At 40.1% G+C, this 22,186-nt stretch overlaps 2 protein-coding genes across 3 annotated transcripts in view; both read left to right on the top strand.

The window, feature by feature from the left end:
• pemt (phosphatidylethanolamine N-methyltransferase) overlaps positions 1 to 14,054 on the top strand; it is a 58,749-nt gene extending 44,695 nt beyond the window's left edge. Inside the window, exons 6-7 of one of the 2 annotated variants that reach the window (XM_069707528.1) lie at positions 6,946 to 7,020; positions 12,907 to 14,054. In XM_069707528.1, coding sequence (XP_069563629.1) covers positions 6,946 to 7,020; positions 12,907 to 12,961 — 130 coding nt within the window. In that variant the 3' untranslated portion in view covers positions 12,962 to 14,054. Of the gene's footprint in view, positions 1 to 6,945; positions 7,021 to 7,522; positions 8,833 to 12,906 lie in introns of those variants that run through there. The other variant, XM_069707527.1, reaches the window with a different exon arrangement.
• A 5,630-nt stretch (positions 14,055 to 19,684) lies between these two features.
• Positions 19,685 to 21,404, top strand: rasd1 (RAS, dexamethasone-induced 1). Its single transcript, XM_069707516.1, has 2 exons — positions 19,685 to 20,090; positions 20,290 to 21,404. The coding sequence occupies exons 1-2, from the start codon at positions 19,820 to 19,822 to the stop codon at positions 20,817 to 20,819; spliced, it is 801 nt and encodes a 266-aa protein (XP_069563617.1). The 5' UTR covers positions 19,685 to 19,819; the 3' UTR covers positions 20,820 to 21,404.
• The last annotated feature ends 782 nt before the right edge of the window (positions 21,405 to 22,186 follow it).

Raw genomic sequence — 22,186 nt, 5'->3', positions numbered from 1 at the left:
CAACAGATGCAGCTGTCACAATTCACAAAAAATACCAGTAACATTTCAACATGTTGTTGGTATGAAGTGAAACTCTCCTTCAGTTCTGTGGACTTCTGTCTTTGAGGCGGCTGGATAAGTTTGAGGTGTTTCCTCCTTTTGTAAGAATTGTTCGTGACACCGTTTGCATCGTGGTCTGGGCCTGTTGCTGCACCTGCTGCTTTTCACATAGGATTTAAGGGATCTCGACACACTGGTACTGTCACTTTTTCAGAATTTTGACATTGACTTGGTACCTAAGTGTCGGTTCTCGTGTAGTTTGCCCTAAAAAGCCTGCGTAGAAAAAGTCTTTAACTTCATGACACATTGAAGACACTTCACATCCAGTGTGTACATGCAAACATGGGAATGCAGTATGAAATCTGCATTGAAAATGGACTCTGCCAGTTACGAAACTATGTAATAAATTAGCAAATATGTTCAATGGGTTTTGTTGAAAAGATGCTGGCAATAAATAGCATCAAAACCGTGGATTCATTTCATGTAAATCTTGAGGGTTATAACTTTAAAGTGCAGTGTAGCAGTTCTATAATCAAGCTGTTTAGCTTTCTCGCTGTCCAATCTGTCTTTTTTTCTCACATTTTGAGAAAAACCCCTTCACATACATTGTTTTATCACCAAATGATTGAAAGTGTGGTGAATTCTGCTCCGTGTTGCATCATGGATCACAATCATGTGTTGTGCTTGCATGCCTCCGAGCGAGAGAGAACAACACCGCTGCTACTTTGAAAAGGTCATTCTCCGCTCCGGGCGAAATCACGTCACCTTCACTCCGAAACCTGCGCCTCCCTGTTCTCAGCTGTGGCTTTACAACTTTGTGTATGTGGAGAGTTCAACAGCCGAGAGAGAGTTCAGTCGTTGAAACATTAAGATGCACCTCAAGACAGTTGCTCGTACAAAGCAGATATTAATAACTATATTTGCCACACCAGCAGATTAGCGCTTGTAGCACAAAGATGATGTTGCATTGGTATTTTGTCTGGAACAAGATAGTTTAATTATACAACACCAGTAGATCTTCGTTTTCACTTTTAAAAACGGATTATAAAAATTAGCTGCCCATCTATAAAGGTTGTTTTTGTTAGTCTTCTTTTATTTGTGCAATATCAGTACTGTATATAGTTGTGTTTCTTTGGTTTCCTTTGTGAATTTGGATTGCTATATAGAATGTTTTGACCGTAATTATTTCTTCTTTTTTTGTGGTTCTCACTCTTTGTTTCTTCACATTCACTTTTGAAGATATTCCTTTTAAAAAAAAAGAGCATCCAGAAGTCATGGGTCTCTTAAGAAGCTGTGCGTCATTTCAATTTGAGCTCATGTCATTCAGACCGAGATGGAGCTGTCTGTGTGAAGTGAAGAGGTGACCATGCAAGTGAAGCAGATAATAATGAGGTTCATAGAAGGACAGCAAAACTCTATTCCTATTTTCTTTACTGTTCAGTTATGAAATATGCAGCCAAATGTTTCTGGACAATCGTGTGCACGGAGCAGAGGGAAGCAATAACCTTCGGAGGTAAGTACTCCAAGTTACAATGCTTCATCAACGTTTTTGTGACCACTGGTACGTGCAAAATTATGATTTAACCATGGGTCTATCAGATTTTTGGGAAATAAAAATAAGTCACATTGGGCCAAATCTGGTGGTAGGGGTGGTGGGCAGCGACGATTGTGTTGTTGTGGGCAAGAAACATGTTGGAGATTCAAAATAAATACCATTGTGCCACAATTTAGGTCGTTTACTCCGAATCTTTTCCCTCAAAAGCCTCAGAGCATGACAGTTGAAATTGATGTTGACAATCTGACCCTGGTGGACGAGTTCATGGTGCACAACACCATGAATGGCAAAGAAAACACTCCTTTTTGCACTTCTGACCTGATGCACCTTCTTCAGTCTTGGACAGTGACGTTTGGCCCTCTTGAAGCCCGAATGCCTCTCAAAACATCTCGCCCGGCTCACTGCTTCTTTGCCGTACATTTTGTGAAGCATTTCAAGGGTTTCCATTGCCGATTTCCCTTGTTTGACTTCAAATTTGATGTGCGTGCGCTCTCTGCTCAAGTTTCAGGTTCATGGTGAAATGCCAGTTGTCACAAAAATGCCAGAGACACAGGTGATGATGTTGATCAAGCGACACAAGTGGGAATACTTCACTTACGAAGGTTGTAGCTTTCATGTTCTCTGTGCACATCATGGTGCTGCACACTGTTTGAGCACAACAGGAACAGTCTTAGAACTTTTTGATCGAGCATCGTACAGGCCTCCATCCACAAGTCAGGATGCTGAGTGCCATTCAACAAGTGGAGCATTGAGAAGATCCGTTGGTACAAACCAATATAACAGAACATCTAACATCAATGCACATGTTTTTGAAAATAATATGTTGAAATAAAGTAAGTGAATGTGATGTTTTGACAAAGATGAAGAGAAAGATATAAAATTAACTGAATGGTTGACCGAACGTTAGATAATTGTTGATCTACTTAATACGGTATGATTTCCACACAGCTAAAATGCTCGATAGAACAAAATCAGTACAATGAACATTTAGTGATGAATTATGTACAGTAATTTTCAAATTAAAAGTCATTAATGATGAGAAATCAATTAAAAGTGCCATTTTGAATTTCATGGAAGTAATAAAACTCATGGTTACAAATAGATTATAACTAATTCACTAATTAATGACCTTTTAATCACACATCTGTGGAGACACAGATTAGTGTCCCTTTTTTGAAAGCTTTTCTTAAGAGAAAAATCTCCTCTTATGTTACTGTGTAAACATAATAAGGAAACTCAACACACCAACTTGTGCAGTGGACTCAACATTCAATAAAGACCCTTAATAACCCCAAATAGATTCAGTTTATTATTATAGAAGACCAGATGTAAGAAGCTTCAACAAATTTGGGGGATTTTTGCTTTAAAAAAAACACTTAAAAAAACCCATTACTTACTTACTGCTGTTGCAGATAAATATTGTGTCAGTAAATGTATGTCCTGTGCAATGTGACACATTTTAACACACGTCAAACTACATCTCTTGCTAATTTTACTGACTTTGTTGCAATTTAGACAATAAACAGTTGTGTAAAATGAAAACACAATAATTTGTTGAAGCTTCTTACATCTGGTCTTCTATAATAGTAAACTGAATATATTTGGGGTTATTAAGGGTCTTTATTGAATGTTGAGTACATTTAAGGGTTTTAGAATCATCTTTGCGTTTGTTATGGACATTTTTAGTGTGATTGTACGTATATGTCGGCCCACCACTTTGAGAATGAATGCAATGTCTCAGTAGCTATTGAAAGAACTATATTTTGGCTGTATTTTCATTTAGGGATTTCTGGTCACCAGAGGATAAACTCATATGACTTTGACAATCCCTGACCCCTTAGAGATTGCCACTGTTAGTTTTCATGTAATATTGACATCTACTGGATGGATCATCAATTACATTTAGAGTGAAGATTCATGGTCCCCACATGATGAATATTAGTGATGTTGAAATTCAATCTACTTTTTATCTAGCACATTAATCAGGCTGAAATTAATTTTATGATCAGATAAGAGAAAAACAAATTACTAAGTTATTATGTAAACTGTACCAAAAATAAGATGGTGAACATGGTGAACGTTGTACAACTGTACATGCTAAAGAACAACATGTTAGCATGCTGCCACTAGCGTTTAGCTCAAAGAACAGCTCTGACAGACTCTTACATTTTTTTTAACTTTTGACTTTAGCTGATATTTTATAGACAACATTGTTATTGGATGAATCCGGAAAATAGTCTGTAGATTATAATCACTGATATCAATCGCAGTCAAGTTGCCTAGCGACTTCCTGCCAAAGGCTAAAAGAATGTTAAAGTTTTATCTCAGGAAATGTTGAAATGATTTTTTTTTTAAGTTTCTGGAAGTAAGTGGGAAGAATTTGTGTACCTGGATCAGTATGTGTGGACTCTGAGTTCTCCCACATTCAAAATGATCAAGCAGTCTGTTCTCCCAATAGCAATCATCAAGAGAACCTCAGAGAGGAGTGAGACTGACATATTCCTGCAGAGTGTGATGAAGGTGTCGCCTCCGGTGGCCACACTATATACTGTACATCTGGTCAGTTCTCGAGAGTGCTGTCAAGAGCTGTCAGGCACTTTACATTTTCGGTGAATACATATGAATACTAAACATTTTCAATCTCACCTCAGGTGTACATCGAGCACTAAATGAATTGTGTTGCCATTCTGTTATAATTTTTTACACCTTAAATTTCAATCTTACTGCAAAAGAGCACCAACTTTTTTCCCCTGGGGCTATCAGCACATATTGGTGCAGGAAATATAAAGTTTTCCATGCTGCCAGGAGACAAGTGTCTACAGCCTGATTCGTCCAGACAGCTCATGTATACGGATATTATAGTCCCAAGGTGTAGGACAAAGCGCTACAGGAACAGCTTTGTTCCAGCAGCAATTGTTCATATAAACAAGTCGTAGCACCTTTTACACATTTTTATGGTATTTCTTTTATTTGTTTTGTTTTGGCTTTTAGTATAATTTCTGGCTTTTAGTATAATTTTTACTGCGATAGTTATTCATTTATTGTTGTGGCTTTTATTGCTATTTATTAGTCTTGATTGGTAGAGCCTCGAAGTACCTTTTGTCACGTCTTTGTTGTGCTTGAATATTGTCAAGTTTGTTTTTAAATGTTTGTTAAGATGGATGCCTTCTCTTTCACAGCCAAACAAATGTACCTACTGGTACATATAAAGTAACCTAAAACCTGAACCTATTCATGAGCATACACACAGATTTGGACAACAGCATATAGACTGAGACGTACAGATGCACTGACTGGAAACTAATATTATTATTCTAAAAGCAGTGTTCATTTGGTCAGATGCTTATCCAGTCACAGCAAACTGAGCTTAATCATCATAACATATAATGAATCATTTTAACAGTAAGTCTCAAAGAGAGAGGAAACCAAAGGGCTAATTTACCTAAAGATTTGTGAATAACTATGAGGGAATATTCTGCTACTATTTCTAGTTCACAGGATAATTGTTATTGGCAGAAAGAGACATTTGAAAACTGGAGCAGTGTGTCAGTCTAATAACTGGACACAATGCAATGTGGGTCAGTTGCAAAAAGGAATTATAACGCGAAGTCAATACTGACTCATCGCGCCAGATTGGTGTGTCACAATCAGCGGGGCTCGCTGCAGCCAGTGTTGTGTGTCAAATTCGAAGTTGATGAAAGCCGTGTATTGATTGTAATGACGGTTGTTACGAAGCTGACAGAAATCAAAAGTCACGAGAGAATTGCAGAATGACGCTGCAGGTCTGCTCCCGTCATCCTGCTATCAACAAACAGCTCAGTGTGGAAGAAACGTCAACCTGTGGAAAAAAAAAACACAACGGTGTTGTTAATAGAAACTGTGTTTAACATGTCTGAAAACTGGCCAAATATTAAATCCTGAAAATGTTGTGGGGGTGATGAACAAAATAGTTGATTTCAGATCTGGTGTCAGTATTGAAAAACAAGCAAGTTCAAGTTGAAAGAGTTTGAGATCATTTGTCACGTGACTTTCAGAAAGGTGAAAGACGGTGAAGAGAATTGAAGAATGTAATTTTGTAAACCACATAGTGTCAAACCTGTTTTTACTTCACTTATCTTGGCGTGGTTTATGGTTCCACAGAAAATGTTGGCAGTCCAGTTAAGAACAGTCTGTGATTTTAGGTTAGACTAAAGATTATTAGCATTATAGACTAACTAACAAAACAAGCATTTTGGACCTGCTCTTTGTCTAAGGATTTGTTCATCCAAATTATACTGCACTTTATTATGCACTTTGTTCAGGCATTCATGATCCCCAGATGATGTATCTTAATGACTTAGAAATGCCCTGACTCTGTGTCAACAATCGTTAGAAGGACTGCCACAACATTATACGCGCATACATGTTCCCCACTGGATGAATGGTAATACCTCTATTGATCTCTTTTGATCTGTCGCAATCACAACATCAAATTTTCAATCTGGTCAATACTTTGCTGTGTAACCAAATACCTACAAAATTAATGGCCTGGGATTCTCAAAATGCAGCCTGAATTTTGTGCTAATTTATTGCTTATAAATTTGATCCCATTATGGTGCTAGATAAGATGTGAAAGGTTCACCAAGATTCTCAAAATGTATCCTGAAAGGAACATGAACGTCTGTATCAAAGTTCACACGGCAAATCAGTCCAATAGATTTTGAGACATGCTAATAGAAAATTGTTTTTACTTTGTGAACTTTCCCTCTTGAGGCAGGGAATCATCTTCAAACTTATCTTTACCAAAGTTTTCTTCATCCCTCCAGTTTATCAACAAACTCACCATTCAATAGCTAAAAAGCTCACAATGTTTACCTTTTCACTACTGCTCCAGAGCACAGTTTCCACAAAACGTTAAGCGTTAAGTATAAAATTCAACACAAGTCATTGTTTAAATGTTATTGAATTGAACCAAAGGACAAAATTCAAAGTTGTATAACGAAGTGCAATTTCTTTTTTTCTGAACCAAATTTACCTGCTGCCTCTTTAAGTAGGTCAAGGTGGACAATTTTATAAGCCTCAACAGATAGTCCTGTTCAGCTTCCCCACAACATGCTGTTGTACTGATTTCTATTCGTGTTCTACTTTAGCCTAATGAGAAAATAGGCAATGGTAGATTTCACCAGGCAACGAGACGAGAAGTGTATTTACACAAATCGCAGTGCAGCTCCATGTCATTACACACTTCACATCTTTACACTGGAGTGGCTGATCTCTTGAGAAATGGTCCACATATCTAGTACATATTGTATTTGTAATCCAACCTTTGTGTGTCACTCTTTCTTTTCTTTCCTCTTTCGTTCTCTCTCCAGTGGTGCCAGTCCTGTCGGTCTACTCCTGACTGCCGTAGTAGCCGTCGCTTACAAGGTGGCGATAAGGTTTGAGGGGTAAGTCCTTCTTCGTTCGACCAATTTATAGGTTCTGAGAACAAGTTGTCGACATTTATAAAAATGCCATTATGTGCTGTGAATGTGGGTGTAACCTTCATGTTACACGAGTGGTTTCTGGACTGATTGGTGGTCAAACTTCTAAATCTTCCCGTAGATGTTGGCTGAAGAAATGTCACAATCCATATAACCAATTCAGTAAATACAGTAAATACATATTTTACGAGTTTTAAAATGAGATCTTATTCAGTTATTGTTTTATTTGTGGCTTGCAGTAGGTCATCGACGCATGTAAATGGGAACATCTCATACAAACCACTCGGGTATCACAATGAAACATCTCTCATCCCATCCCTCTTACTCCCATCTTGTGTTTTTGTCTCAAACGTCATCTGCAATTATTCAGGACACCATTCATTAGTTCTGCAAAAAGCAAAACTGCGCAATGGCCAGAGGAGCTTGATCAAACAAAATGGACTTCTTTTTTTTCACACATTAAAAGCCCCGTTGGTCGGCCCTTTTCTCCCTCGCATCCTTTTTCCGATGCTCGTCCTTGGCGATGACGAGATAAGGCCTGAAAAACAGTTACGAGCGACCTACTTTTGGACATCTGCCCGCACAGACTCATGCGTGGATAAATACACACCGGCAGACACACAGAAATACACCTTTTTTTGTGTTACATGTCACATAGCATCATTGAGGTGAATAATTAAATGCACAGATGCACCTTAACACGTCACAACTTACTGAGAACCCACAACCCTGTTTCCAAAAAAAGTAATGAAAAAAAACAAAACAATCAAATTTCTCATTTTCAACATTTGAAATGTTGTCTTTGGTCTAATTGTAATTAAATGTGTTTACAGGATTTTGCATTGCATGTGTTGCGTTCTGTTTTTATTTACATTTTACACAGCGTCCTAACGTTTTGGGAAACGGAGTTGTACAATGAGAACAAACAAAAACGACAAACAAAAGGTTCACACGGACCGAAACACGTGCGTGAACCTCAGCAAATATACTCACAGCCACAATGGAGAGGCATTCGAATGGAAAATGAATGTTCAGCGACCGAAACACTCAACAGAACTCGACATCCAATGAGCCCCTTTGTCCTTTTTCCTACCTCAGTCCCTGAAGGTTTTTGTGGTTGTTTCATTCACATCTTCTCATCCACATGCTGCTCCAAAAGTCACCCAGTGATGGCTAGAAAAGATTCGGCCACCTACGTCTCCCTGAGTCTTTCAGAGCGGCATTACTTGTCACTTAAGAACTGAAAGAGAAACGCCATGTTAGCCTTGGCCAGTCTGAACATGTGTGTAAGTGCTCCTTAGCGCCAGCGTACATCACGGTGCCGCAATTTCCGGCGGTGACGATCCTCCGTCGTGTCTTTTAGCCTGGACATGTGAATTCAAGGTGGCAGATTTTACCACACACTGCGACTGGGAAAAGATCCATACGCTATATTTGTCTTCTGCCTCTGGCCCCGATTCTGAATGATCTCATTTAGTCAAACAGTGCAGAAAGTCTGGCGTCTGGTTGGATATTCCTTCACACAGAGACTGGGATGGATAAAAAAAATGCCAATGGGATTGATGCAGAAACCACACGGTGTCTAGAGAGTTCAGATGCATAGCAGCTTTAGTCATGCAGTGGTGAAAGATGACACCAACCAAACAGCTGGCGAGGACATTATTAGGGCCCGAGCACCGATGTCCTTCAAAAAATGATTTATGATTTTTTTTTTTTTTTTAAGTCATTACAAACCCCAAACCTTCTAGCTGAGAGGCAGCAGTGTCTAAAGTATAATAAAAAAAAACCTCCTACAATAGCATGTAATTGAAAACTCCACCGTCCACAAATATTCATTCAAATGCGACCAAAATTGCCGCAGACATTCTTTAGATAGCAGATATACGTGTTTTCAAGGGGTCTGCAGTGATATTAAATATCTTCCTGTAATCTGTAGTGTATGCAAAACTTTTTCAATGTCTCCAAACGTTTCAACTTTACTAAAAGTTGAATCACCATCAACAGGCCGAGGTGGAATCTGAACCATTAATAGCAGCCTTGGTGAAGTAGAATCTTTTACGTGTTGAGTTAACCAGACTGTCGGTTCAGTCACTGGAAGCTCTGAGTGAACTCCGTGAAACACTTTCTCCTGCCGCGACTCGTTCTCCGGCGCAGAAGATAATCCAGCAGTCTACGACGTCACTTCAGAGCTGGAAACAACCTCATAAAGACACGGGTTCGAGCCCCGCTCAAGGTATTACACATGGTTCAGGGAGAGCGAGTCCCCTTAATAAGCCACATGGTTCACGGAGAGCAGATCCCTCTTGGGGATCCACACAGGTTCGGGTTTGTACATGCCGTCATACTAATACCAAACCAAAGGTCAACCAAAATAAAAATCCCCCAAAAGACACTTTTTGTTTTTTTTGTTCATATTTTGGACAACATGCTATAGTATGACAGTGGGGCACTGCTTACAGCAGTTGCCTCACAGTGAGAAGTTGAGGCATGCATGTCAGTTTAGAAAAAGGTCATACTCCAAAAAGTTTTTTCCATATTTCAGACATGACTTTTTTCACATTTTGGACGACAAAAGTCATACTATAGCATGTCTTCCAAAATGTGATAAAAAAAATAAAAAAAAGTCATACTATGTCATCATATTTCGCATGTCGTTCAAAATGTGAAAATATTTCGAAGGACGTGCCATAGTATGAATTTTGTTGCTATTCCTGAAGACATGCTATAAGTATGACTTTCGTTCATGTAATGGAAGCCAGCATAATGGTGCAGTTGTCAGCGTTGTTGTCTCTCAGTCCAAAGGTCCCGGGGTCGATTCCCGCCCTGGACGTTCTATGTGGAATTTGTATGTTCCTCCAAAACGAATAACCGTAAAGTATGTCGTCCATAATTACTTGCTTACTTATGCATGTAGTCCATAATGTAAAACATTACATTCAAGCAAGAACATGCAATCATAAAAAGTCATGTAGGTAGAAATATGATTTTTTTTTAAAAAAAAAAGTCATTCTATAGCATGTTGTCTAAAATATGACAACAACAAAAAAAAGTCATACTATATTTGGTTCCCCGACGTGCATTTTAATTCAGATTTCTGATTCTCCATAAATCTCCATGAAACATCTCTGTATGTTCTGTTCTGAGGTGACAACGCAAACACCAGCATCTGACTTTAACTCATTGCTGTCATAATCATATTTTATAATCCAGTATTGATTTGAATTGTGTTTTTTATCCTATACATGCTGCACTGAAGTTGGTCAATTTCTTTAGAGATTTTAAGAAACCTATAACCTGCAACCTGTATCGAAACTTTGGTCTATAATACTCTTCTATACATCTATAATCTTCTGTATAGTGCCCAAATAAATTGCACATGCTCAGTACATCATTACTTTTATAGATAGATTAATGCTTTATTGATCAATTTCTATTTTCATACGGCAGCTATAGACAATAAAACAAATCTAAAAACTAAGCTAAAATCAAATAGTAAAAAAAAACAAACATTAAAGTGATTGACTACACACATGCACAGTATCCCAGTTATGACTCTCCTCATACTGAAATGTTGAGTCGTACCAGCATGTCCTGGTTTCAGTAGCTACTGAATATCAGTTCCCTAACCAGCTCGTGTAGTTCACCCATATGGAATTAAATCTTTGTAAATAAAATAACAATAAAAGAAAATCTTAAATATCAAACAAAAATAAGAATTTTAGAGAAAATAAAACTCACTCAAGCAAAAAAAAAAAATGCATCTCAAAAGTCAAACTTTAGCAAACAAATTATTTGTGCAGTCATGTTAAATATTGGTCTTTTACTTGTCATGCCTCCATGGCAGCAACAGCTGTGGCTGAAAGCATGATGTTCTCAGGTAGTTCGTCCATCTGACCCATTCTCATAAACACTGTATCTCAGGAACACCTTGTGGGAATTTCTTCAAATTTGCCGCAAATGTTCTCTTGGACTTCGAAATGACCTGACACTAATGAGACAGATCACCGTGCAAGGCGCCGCCATCAGGATGGTTCACCATCGGGAGCAACTTAGGGTGTCAACTTAGTGTCTTGCTCAAGGACACTTAGGCATGTGGACAGGAGGAGCTGGGGATGTGTGCAACCCACTCTGCCGTCCGAGCCAATGGAGATGTGTCCATTACCGTCCTCAGATGAGTGTCCCTCGCCCTTCAGATGAAGACGGACTGCTGACTCAGCACCTGTCCTCAGTAGTTGGCTCTTCTGCGCTTGTGAAGCGGTTGTTTTGTGACCCCATTATACAAGTCAGAGCATTTCTCTCTGCATTTACCTGCGAACACGACACTGTTCAGCTTCTGTCCTTGGTGTGAACAAGCTTCTGTCTCAGAGTGTTACTGGGCTTCAAATGTTCAGGGATTCAGGAAGTTTGTTGAAAATATTCTCAGACTGACTGAGAACCTGTTTGTGGCCATAACCCAAGAATATCTATGGTAATTATAACTATGTTTCAGACACATCAAAGAGGCTAAAAGTTCTGACTTTTTTACATCCAAAAGGTCGACTTCACTGTGATGTCATAATGTTCCTCAAAAAAACAAACAAAAAAAAAAACATTTTCTGGCCATAACTCAGGAACAGAAAGAGAGATTGTGACCATATTTCACATTTGGTCAGATACTGAATTAGTGACACTAATTTTGGATGTCCACCATAAAACCATGGTGATTATATATTTTGTATTGCGTGTGAACCGTCCACGTTTTAGAATTTGTACCAACATCCATATTTGAAGCATCGTTTACTCTCACGTCTAAAAATGTCCGTTCTACGACACAACACTTTACACTTTAAACACTTTATTTTTTTTTCTATTTCCATTGTTTTGTACCGACTTGGATTGTTTTCTGCAATTCTGATTCTAAAATCCACTTTCCATCCGTAGGTAGCTCCGGCTGGCAGATTCTGTCAGCTCTGATCGGCTTTATTAGCCGAGCATGTGAACACAGGGAATTTCAAAGCTTAACAAAGTCAAATCAATTAGATTTGATAAATTCCTTCCACGTCTTCATTACATTCACTGTACGAGTCTCTTGGCAGAGGCAAACAAGCGTGAGGCAGCAATTGCAGTTCAGTGATATGCTCTTGTGTTTACATTTCTCCCTGCTTCCTTCACACTGATTGCACCTTCGCCCTCACTGCCAGCTGCCGGCTCTCCCGTTGGCGCTGCCTGACTTGTTTGCCTTACACAAAACCTCCCGCGTGGGCAGATGTTTTCAGAGGGGCTTCCCCTTTGGCTCCTGGCTTTTTGAGTTACAGCTCAGACCTCCATTTTGAGGAAGCGACCACATCCAGCTTCCTGAATACATCATTTACACGAACTGTCGTCCTTATCTCAAACTGGCTGTGGTTGCAAATACGTCAATACATTTGAATCGGCTCGCAGCTATACCCTCAAACCAAGATCCAGAAGTTACAGGAGGTACTGTCTTCATACAATATTCGCACATATTACGACTCATCCTGCATCCGTCTCTCTCCTGCAGACTTTTCAAACATGTGTAATGATGCAGAAGTCTGGTGTTAACCTGTCAATGCAGTGAAAGAAATGATCTGGAGCTCCTGTGTGCACAAATTGTGCAACAGAGTGGAGGAACATGTGGACACACAAGGCGTCGTTCTGTGTCACACACACACACACACACACACACACACACACACACACACACACACACACACACACACACACACACACACACACACACACTCAAGCTCTCTCACGGCTCAACACACAAACGCTCCTGGCACGGAGTGGTACGGCTTTCCAGTCTCCGATTTATTGTCCCATTACATGTTTGTTCTTCTGTATTTACAGACCATTCACCCAACAGATCTACGAGGAGAGGAGTCAGAGCCGCAAGCATGAATAATGCCCTTCCTCCCGGACACTTCCTGCTGCTCGTTCCACTTAGGAAATCCCGTTCAACCACACGGACACGGGCAGACAATCAGACCGGGCAGCAGCCGCGGTCATCGATCAACCTCCAGTGGCGATACAAAAGAAATGTTCAGATCAAAGTGTTCTCGTCCAATTTAGTTTTAACTTTTGAGAAAGCTGCATGGAGCCATTTTCCAAATGCAATTCCAAACCACATGACTGTGACACTGTGACTGTGTGAATGTTGAGTTTATTTTTGAGATGAGAATATTTATACAATGTTTGCATGTTAAAGAGGAATTTCACCAATTTTACACATTGAACTCCCATTTACAAGTCTTGGATGTTTCTACTGCGTTTATGAGAGAAGTTGTATGAAGCTTTTTGTGATTGGAGCTGTCGGAAGTCACGTAAATTGCCTTAAGTGACTTGCATCAGTGTCAGTTGGGGATGAAGGCTATCTGAAAAAAATCAGAGTGTGTGGAATTAGAAAGAAATAAGCCTCCGAGAACTCAGCAGCTTCCTCCGTATATGTAGCCCAAGGCTACATTAGCCGCTACTTGGTAAACACAAACACATTTGTTTTCAAGTGAATTGAGTCCATCTGCATTGTGGGTAATATTGGTATTGGCTTTAAAAGGTCACTTAACATGTTGTATCACATTTTTTTCATTCACGACTATAAATACTTTCACAGTTTCCAGGCTTAATGCTAAACTAGGATCCAGCTCCATAGTCCGCATACAGACATAATAGGCGTTTCACACTGCCTATTCGTAGCCCTGGGCCAATTTAGCTCAGGTTAACCCTGGCTAAGTTAACAGTTTGTTTACTGTAAAAAGTCATAGTATGTAAGACAGCCTTCAACGCTGTAATTGTTGTTTCCACAGATTTCTGAAGTTTTACTCTGTTTTTTATGATAAGCTATATGGCGTTATTCCTTTTAATTGTCTGTACCAGTAGTGGCGTCACAATGCACCTATGCAAATCTCTCCTGCCTGAACAATACACACTGCCTGGTAATGTACTTGATGTTAATGGCATTATTTTTTATGTAATAAATGAATGAGTCAGCGTGCAAAGAACTGGTCTCTTTGTGTCTTATGGAATCAAGACGATTAATGGGATCACTTTGCATAACTGTCTTTTACAGGAAAATTAGTGCAGAGGATTTTATGCATGGCTATTCCTCCTTTATAAACAGGCAAATTAAGTCAGTCCTAATTGTCTTTATGATCGCGTCACGCAGGACTGGATTGTAGGAACAAAACACTCCTGAAACTCCTGTAATAAATGAAAAGTTTGATGGATTTGTGATTATAAGTAGCTTACTTACTTAATGGTCACCTATCTGTGGACAGTCCCAAGAAATGCTGTGCTGCCATTTGTGATCCCAAGAGAATGAAGCATACTGACTAAGTCCCTGACCAAAGGTGTAGTGCTTCTAGAGCGCCTCTTCTTCACGTGAGGAATATAAAATGTTCACAGTTCTCTTGATCTGGTTGAAATGTATTCTTAAAGTACGATCCAATCATAAGCCTCCGTCATCCAAGGGAGCCAATACATTACAAATAAAATGGTCAAAGTTTTGACATGGTTTTGATCCGCTATCGTTTGCCCTGTTAAAGTTACTGCATTACACATTAATACAAACTAAAGTTTTCTGTATCCGCTTCAGATTAAAAGCCCTCCAGCATTTCAGTAAACAGAAGCCCTTCATTTCTTAACAGGGCTTTTATGAAACCTTTTATCATGTTGTGACTGAAACGTGAAAACACTTTATAACACTTCAGATGAGTAATGAGAACGACCATTGAACACAGCAGGAATTGATTGTTGACCTTACTAGACTAAAGTAATAAATACATTATCAACTATTGTCAAATCCAGTTTCTCAAATATTTCTGATGCAGTAAAAAATGTAAAAAATCTCTGAAAAAATGATGCTCATTTTGAATTTAATGGCAGCAACTCGCAACTCAAAATTGGGACAGAGGCATGTTTACCACTGTGTTGCATCAACTCTTGTTTTTAACCGCTCTGTAAACATTTGGGAACTGAGGAGACCAATTGCTGGAGTTTTGAAGGTCAAATGTTGTCCCGTTCTTGCCAGATATAGGATTTCAGCTGCTCAACAGGTCGAGGTCTCCTGCGTCCCAACTTTTTTGGAACCTGGGTTGGATGTTAGCTTGTCATCACAGTGGTTGACCCTACATATTTGCCATTTCACAGTTCTGGCACTACTTGTCACGTATTGCAGAGATTAATTTTGAATAGCATCACGTATTGTTTTGTACAATTGCCACACTAAGAAACAACAAATCAAACTCGTCATCTCTCATACTGTGCATCCTGCACAGTTTTGTGATTGCTTTCAGCAATATTTCTTTATTACCTCCCTTGGGACTGTGACCTCATCCTTTTTCTAGGATAAGTACAGGGCAATTTTGTTAAACAGCGGGCTATTAAGACTGTTCTTTAAAAAAATAATAGATTGAAAAAGGAGAAAAGAAAAATCCAGCGGGCATTATGCAACACTTTCCCTTTGTTTTTTTTCTATGGCACCCAAGAGTGACAAAGTGGTCAGCACCAAATGCAGTCAGGACAATAAAGGCAGTCTCGCTGTGAACAATTTTATTATTCAATTTCTACAACATTAAAAGGAGTTCGCCTCCTCATCTTGCAACTACTTCACTAAGCGTTTCGTTCGAATGGTATACGAAGTGGTATGGTAATAGTAATAATTACCTTAATATCACCAGGTTGGCTAAATCATATGTTTTTAAATACTGAACAACCAAGGGTTGAAATGTAATGATTATAATACATTTAGCCTCAGAATACGGCAGTTTTGTCTCTGGTTTCACTTTTGCCTCCAACCTAAAGCATCAGACCTCCTTTCTTTCCACTGAAGGTGTAAAATGAAGCCTGAGTGAGCAAGAATAGCAGCAATTCCAGTGAGTGGTCTCGAACGCTCCATTTTTCTTTTCTTTTTTTTCCTGCAGCGAGCTGTTACTTGCATCAGAAGCGAAAGCATCGCACAGCCTGAAACCCACTTCTACTGCCTGATTGATTTCAGAGACAAGTGGCTTAAGTGCTACAAGACCGCTGAAGTCTTCAGCATTTTTTTGAGCAAGTGAGAATACGTGATGAATTTAAAGTCCATACCTTCTCCACTCAAAACCTGCATAGACTTTTGCCAGGACAGCACAAGGTTTGGTAACCCTGTCTCCTAGAAATCACATTTACATACCACTATTTTTTTTTTTTTTCTCACCACATGTTTGGTTTCTATATAATCAGTTCACTGCATGGATTATATAAAGAGGCTTTTTCTTTCAATGGATGGAGCACCACATTATTATGAACTGGATCGGGGTCAGCAGGAGGTGGTTGGGGTGGATGGCCGGTGTACAAAACGCACAGCTCTCTCAAAATATACACAGTTTTACATCCAGCACTGTGGTTTGGGTTAGGAAAAGATCGTGGTTTTGGTTAAATGTAAGAACATTAAATCTGTCTAAAGTCACTCTGGAGATAATATCTCAAACTATCGGATTGGTTGCCTTAATATTTGGTTCAGATTTTCAACTTTCCCATTTTCAACTTTTTTTTTTTTTGTTTCCTTGACTCTAAAGCCATCATTGACATCTAGATCAGAATGTCATATGCACAAAGACATAAAAGCAGATACAAGCAGACATCTTTTGTTTTGTTTTACAAAGGCTGCAGGATTTTGGGACTGCGTGTTTGTGAGGATTCAAACTAGTCAATCACAGCAATTTTATGTGGAAAGATTCAATTATAGACATGGTTATTAAACCAAAGTGAATTCTTGTTAGTTCCAGGAAGGTTGTGAGCCTTGTGACAGACACAAACAACAATATTCTAGGAAAATTGCAGGGCAATGATTTCTCAAAAAGGGCACGAGAACTAATTATCATTTCATTGTTTTAATTACAGTGAACCCTCGCTATAACGCGGTTCACCTTTCACGGTCTCGCTGCTTCACGGATTTGCATCGTGCATTGAAATCACATTACGACTATATGTAACGTAGATATATTTAATGTCCAGTTCTATCTATTTCAATTGTAAAATAAAGGTTACTACTTCACGGATTTCGCCTATCACGGTTTCTATTTGGAACGTAACCCCCGCGAAAAACGAGGGTTCACTGTATACCAATTGCAGACAAACACACAAAACAATAGGCTACTGACATACATAGACATTTAACAGTAACAATGAGAGGCATGAATTATTTACGCTATAAGCTGCTTTATGCGCGATGCAAGTGCTTTATGGTTACACCTGCATAATAAAGTGCATTTTCATGAGAGCAGATTTTATATGTTGACGCATTAGACTTGCTGTAACGTGTCTAAATGGGACTGTGAACACCTGCACAGGTTAAATCAACACTGCAGGTGCAGTGCATGTGGATTTTGGTATTTCTTTGCTTCCTCGGTTTACATTTGAGTCATCCGGATGAAAAGCAGGTGTGAATGCCGTCCGGGTTTTTCTGCTCACCTCACCAATTGAATTTCGATGCCTAATTTGTTTCTCTTGATGTCTTTTAGGAGCTGCCCGGCAGAAGTTATATTTGCTCGCTGTTATATTTGCTCCGTTTGTTTTGCCTCACTCGAGGTCGGCTCCAAAAAGCTTCCAGCTCCAAAGACTCCCATTCAACTTCTCTTATGACATTCTCGTCAATAACATTTCTCCACCAGTTCTTATGGTGCTGTTAGCTCAAGTCTTCTTATTAATTTTCTGGCTGTCATTCTGAATGTAATCACGTCATTTATTATAAAATAAGCTTCAAAAAGCTGTGTTTGTTTGACTGACAGGCCTGTGGTGCAGTCAGGTTACGGCTATCGATGGGCGATACCTGACTATACTACGTCCCGTAGTATAGTCAGGTATCCAATCAGATCGAGTCAGATCCACTGCTCGCTGCAGTTTGTCCAAATATTGTCACTTGTGGCACCAAACTGGTTCAGACTAGCAAGAAGGCTCTGGCCAAAATCCAAACTCGAGGCTTTTTAAGGGCTGTTGACAAACCAATGGGTGATGTGACTGTTGGTTGCCGCTTAGGTGAGACAGAAGGTCAAAACAACCTGAATCCACTTCACGTGACAAGTTAAGATCAAATAACATCAGAATTTTTTGATCAGTTCAGGCTAAATATCTAATGTCGATTGGTTCTGCTCTGCTTATCTGCCAAGCTTCCCACTGGTCATACAATTTCTGGAATATCAGGGAATTATAAAAAGTGAATTTCAGACATGGAAAGTGTGGGGATTGGTCATTTTTTGGGGGGGGCCAAGTCGTGGAATATCACGAGATTTTGTTTGTAGCATGTTTAAAAGTTCCTGGAACTTATGGTGGAAAAACAACTCCAGTAAACCCTCCACTCCCAACCATTACCCACCTCTACCTGTGCAGCCCTGGACATCCCTGGTGGCTCAGATCATTCTGTTGTTGTTCATTTCAGTCACAGACTTTCTCCACGGAGCGGAGAAACAAACTGCTCAAGTCAAAAATGCAGAGTCACTGCTGCACTACCGTTTCACACAATGTCACTTATTGTAAGTCGCTTTGGATAAAAGCGTCAGCTAAATGAAAAGTAATGTAACTTGAAAATGTCTCCGTTTTCATGATTCTGTGTCACTCTTCATTCACACCTGACTGAATGAAGCACGTGCCTAGAAGCAAACTCATTTTTTAATTAACAAATTTGAATTAACTGTCTGCAGTTCAACCCAACACACACACACACACACACACACACACACACACACACACACACACACACACACACACACACACACACACACACACACACACACACACACACACACACTTCTCTCTATAATCACTGTTGTTGTTCATTGCAGATGAACCTGAATCCTGTTTTAAATTTGCCAGCTGCGATTAAAAAAAAAAATCCTCCTGTCCGCAGACAATTAGACAAACAGATGGAGACTGCCAATATGCTGACACTTGCACATAGACACTGACAATGACTTTCCCCCCCACTGCAGTGATAAAATCGTAACCCGATTGCCCCCTTTTGGTCACTTTGGTAACTGCAGCCTTTTAATCTTGGATCATGAATTAGCAGCAGCTGCCATGACTGAGGATGTGAATGAATGAATGAGACTTTGTGGTAAATAAACAACTATAGAAGAATCTTGTAGGACGTTTAGGTACTTAAATTACTCTTATGCTGTTTTTTTTTTAATTTCTTTTGCAAGCCTGATAATACTCTGAAAACAGTTTGTGTTTCAGTCTGAAAAAAAAAAAAATTAGACTTGTCTTATTCTAGAAAAACATGTAACCGCTGTCGGTTTTCATAGTTTAACATTCTGTCTAATGTTCACACAGTGTCCCAAAACCGGCTAATCGACGGGAGATGCGTTAATTAGTAACTCGGTAACATTCTGTGAAAGTCATTATTTCTCTGGTACGCACAGCATCAGTCGCCTTGTCCCATCTCAATCATATTATAATGTTCTGGCTTTGGAGGATCTGTTTGTTACTGTTTTCCAGTACTCCCCTCGTATCTTCTGAAGAAAATGACACATGACGCACCAGTGGGAGTTTGGTCCGCTTCTCCCTGCGCTACACAGACCACCGAGTACCGAATCGCTGAGCTGTGACGCCAGCAGGGGGAGGGGCCCGCCGCACGCTTAAATACACGGCTCCAGCCCGGAGTTCAGACAGCATAGCAACGCATCTCAAGAGCAACAGGGTACGAGCCTTTACGCTGCTTCCATTCGACTTTTACGCACATAACGCACATTGCATCCAAAGGAGAAGCAGTCCAAGCACCCCACGTTTAAAGATGATTAAGAAAATGTCGCCCTCAGAGAGCGATTTTGACATCCCGGCAAAGAACTGCTACAGAATGGTGATTTTGGGCTCCACCAAAGTTGGGAAAACAGCCATCGTGTCGCGGTTCCTGAACGGGAGATTCGAAGAGCAGTACACGCCGACCATCGAGGACTTTCACCGGAAATTGTACAGCATCAAGGGAGACGTATACCAGCTGGACATACTGGATACATCGGGGAATCACCCTTTCCCCGCCATGAGGAGACTTTCAATACTGACAGGTACTTATCCTCAGTCTGTTTTACCAGATGGAATAGTTGTGAAAAATCAGAACGCAGAGATTGTTTTGCAAAAGGCTGCAAAAATGCGATCATTGTGTACGCAGCAGGGTGCACCGGTGCTTTTTAAGCTGCATTGATTTGTGCACATATCGAGTGCATCTTTCAGAAAGTTAACCAAAGCATTCTTCTCTCCTTCCAGGTGACGTGTTCATCCTCGTCTTCAGCTTGGACAACCGAGACTCCTTCCAGGAGGTGCAGCGACTCAAGCGGCAGATCTACGAGACCAAGTCGTGCCTGAAAAACAAGATCAAAGAAAACATCGACGTGCCTCTGGTCATCTGCGGGAACAAGGGTGACAGAGACTTCCACCGGGAGGTGCAGCAGGAGGAGATCGAGCAGCTGGTGGCCGGAGACGATAAGTGCGCGTACTTCGAGATCTCCGCCAAGCGCAACGAGAACGTGGATAAGATGTTTCAGACTCTGTTTACCTTGGCCAAACTACCTCACGAAATGAGCCCCGACCTTCACCGGAAAGTGTCCGTGCAGTACTGCGACATGCTGCACAGAAAGTCACTGAAAAACAAGAAGATGAAGGACATTGGGGAAGCGTACGGCGTGGTCACTCCATGCGCCCGGAGACCCAGCGTGCACAGCGACCTCATGTACATTAAAGAGAAGGCTATCGGAGGTGGTCAGGGTAAAGACAAAGAGAGATGCGTGATCAGTTAAGCAGACTGTGAGGTGCATACTCAAGACAAATCTTTAAAAAGAGAAGGAGCTTGGTGCGTCAGCTTGAGACGCGACCTACGCGGTCGGCTGCGCTCAAACTGACACCTGGAGGTGTGGAGACGCCGGGGCCGCCGCCGCCGCGCGCTCTGGCGCAGCGCCGTTTCAAAAGGACTGGACACGCGAATCTGCTTAAACAGCCCCAAAAAAACAAAAAACAAAACAAACAAAAAAAAAACCACACGCCGACGAGACATTTGACAATGTTAGCTTGTTCTGTCAATCAGAGCCCAGTGTGTGACGTGGCTTCATACCTTGTGAGACTCGTGCCTCGATGCGTAAAATGTGTTTTGTTGACGTTATGCCTTTTACAGATATCAGAGGGGAGAGAAAACTGACTCTTGGCTCAGGTGGTGCAATGATGGGAGAAAAATAATGTTGTTTACATCTTATAGATTTTATAATATAACTTGAATGCTTTGTGGCAATCTGGACTATTTTTATTGTGAATGCATATTTATTGTTGATGTGAATTTTTTTGCAATGAAGTCAAATAGAATCTGAAAATGTAATAAAAAACAAACATAAACTAAAGACATTTGTGCATTGCTTCTCATTTCTTCTATATATGTTCACTATATTGTCAACATTTTCATGAATAGCCATCTGCTATTTACCTCAGACAAAGGCCAGTTACCACATGCAGACACTGCTGTAAAGTTTGAACCCCTGAGGCACACTGCAATGTGCACTTCTGCAGGAAAAGCGTCTGTTCGTCAAATACTAGACATCTTTAAGTGTTATGCAGCAGTTGTCAATCTGTCAGCATCGCCGAGGGCACAAAACAGCAAAAGTCTTACTTCTGTATGCATGTATCTGCAATTTCCATCTATTTTGCAGAGCACAGATGTGATCCAAAAAGTTTCCAGTCCGCAAAATGAACACAGAAGTTCAGTTCAGATCTTCATCCAAACAGAAATAATGTTCATCAGAGAAAAAAATATTGAAACAGCCTTCAATGTCCTGAGAAAAACAAAGTTTTCATGGTTGTTTAAACAGGAAATGATACCCATCTGATGTTTAAACAGATTAACAGATTAAACATCTAATTGGTACCACCAAGGAAGAAAAGTCTGATCTATTTGCACCGGGAAGCCCATACGCCTTAATACATTTACATAAATGACGGGGACCTAAAAAGTGCACTAAAATCACAAAGTTTCCTCCACAGTACCCTTGAGCCCATTTTACTGCGCCAATGAAAGCATTTAACATGCTGTTGCAACACACAGTGGATGCTTGTAGCACAAATTGGCAGATTATACCCCTTTAACGCTAAAAGGATTCTACACTCAAGTGCACTCGTGCAA

This window comes from Brachyistius frenatus, unplaced genomic scaffold (assembly GCF_029030835.1).
Source record: "Brachyistius frenatus isolate BFR_SWC_R1_liver_20210118 unplaced genomic scaffold, ASM2903083v1 Contig_69, whole genome shotgun sequence".
In the NCBI taxonomy this organism is placed as follows: Eukaryota; Metazoa; Chordata; class Actinopteri; family Embiotocidae; genus Brachyistius; species Brachyistius frenatus.
Note: the sequence above shows the minus strand (reverse complement) of the source record. Positions and strands in the feature narration are given on the sequence as shown.

What these genes read in the sequence shown, in the direction of transcription:
- rasd1 (XM_069707516.1), top strand. Translation starts at nt 19,820, where the DNA reads ATGATTAAGAAAATGTCGCCCTCAGAGAGCGATTTTGACATCCCGGCA. An exon ending in GAGACTTTCAATACTGACAG is followed by an intron (nt 20,091 to 20,289) that starts GTACTTATCCTC and finishes CTCTCCTTCCAG; the next exon opens with GTGACGTGTTCATCCTCGTC.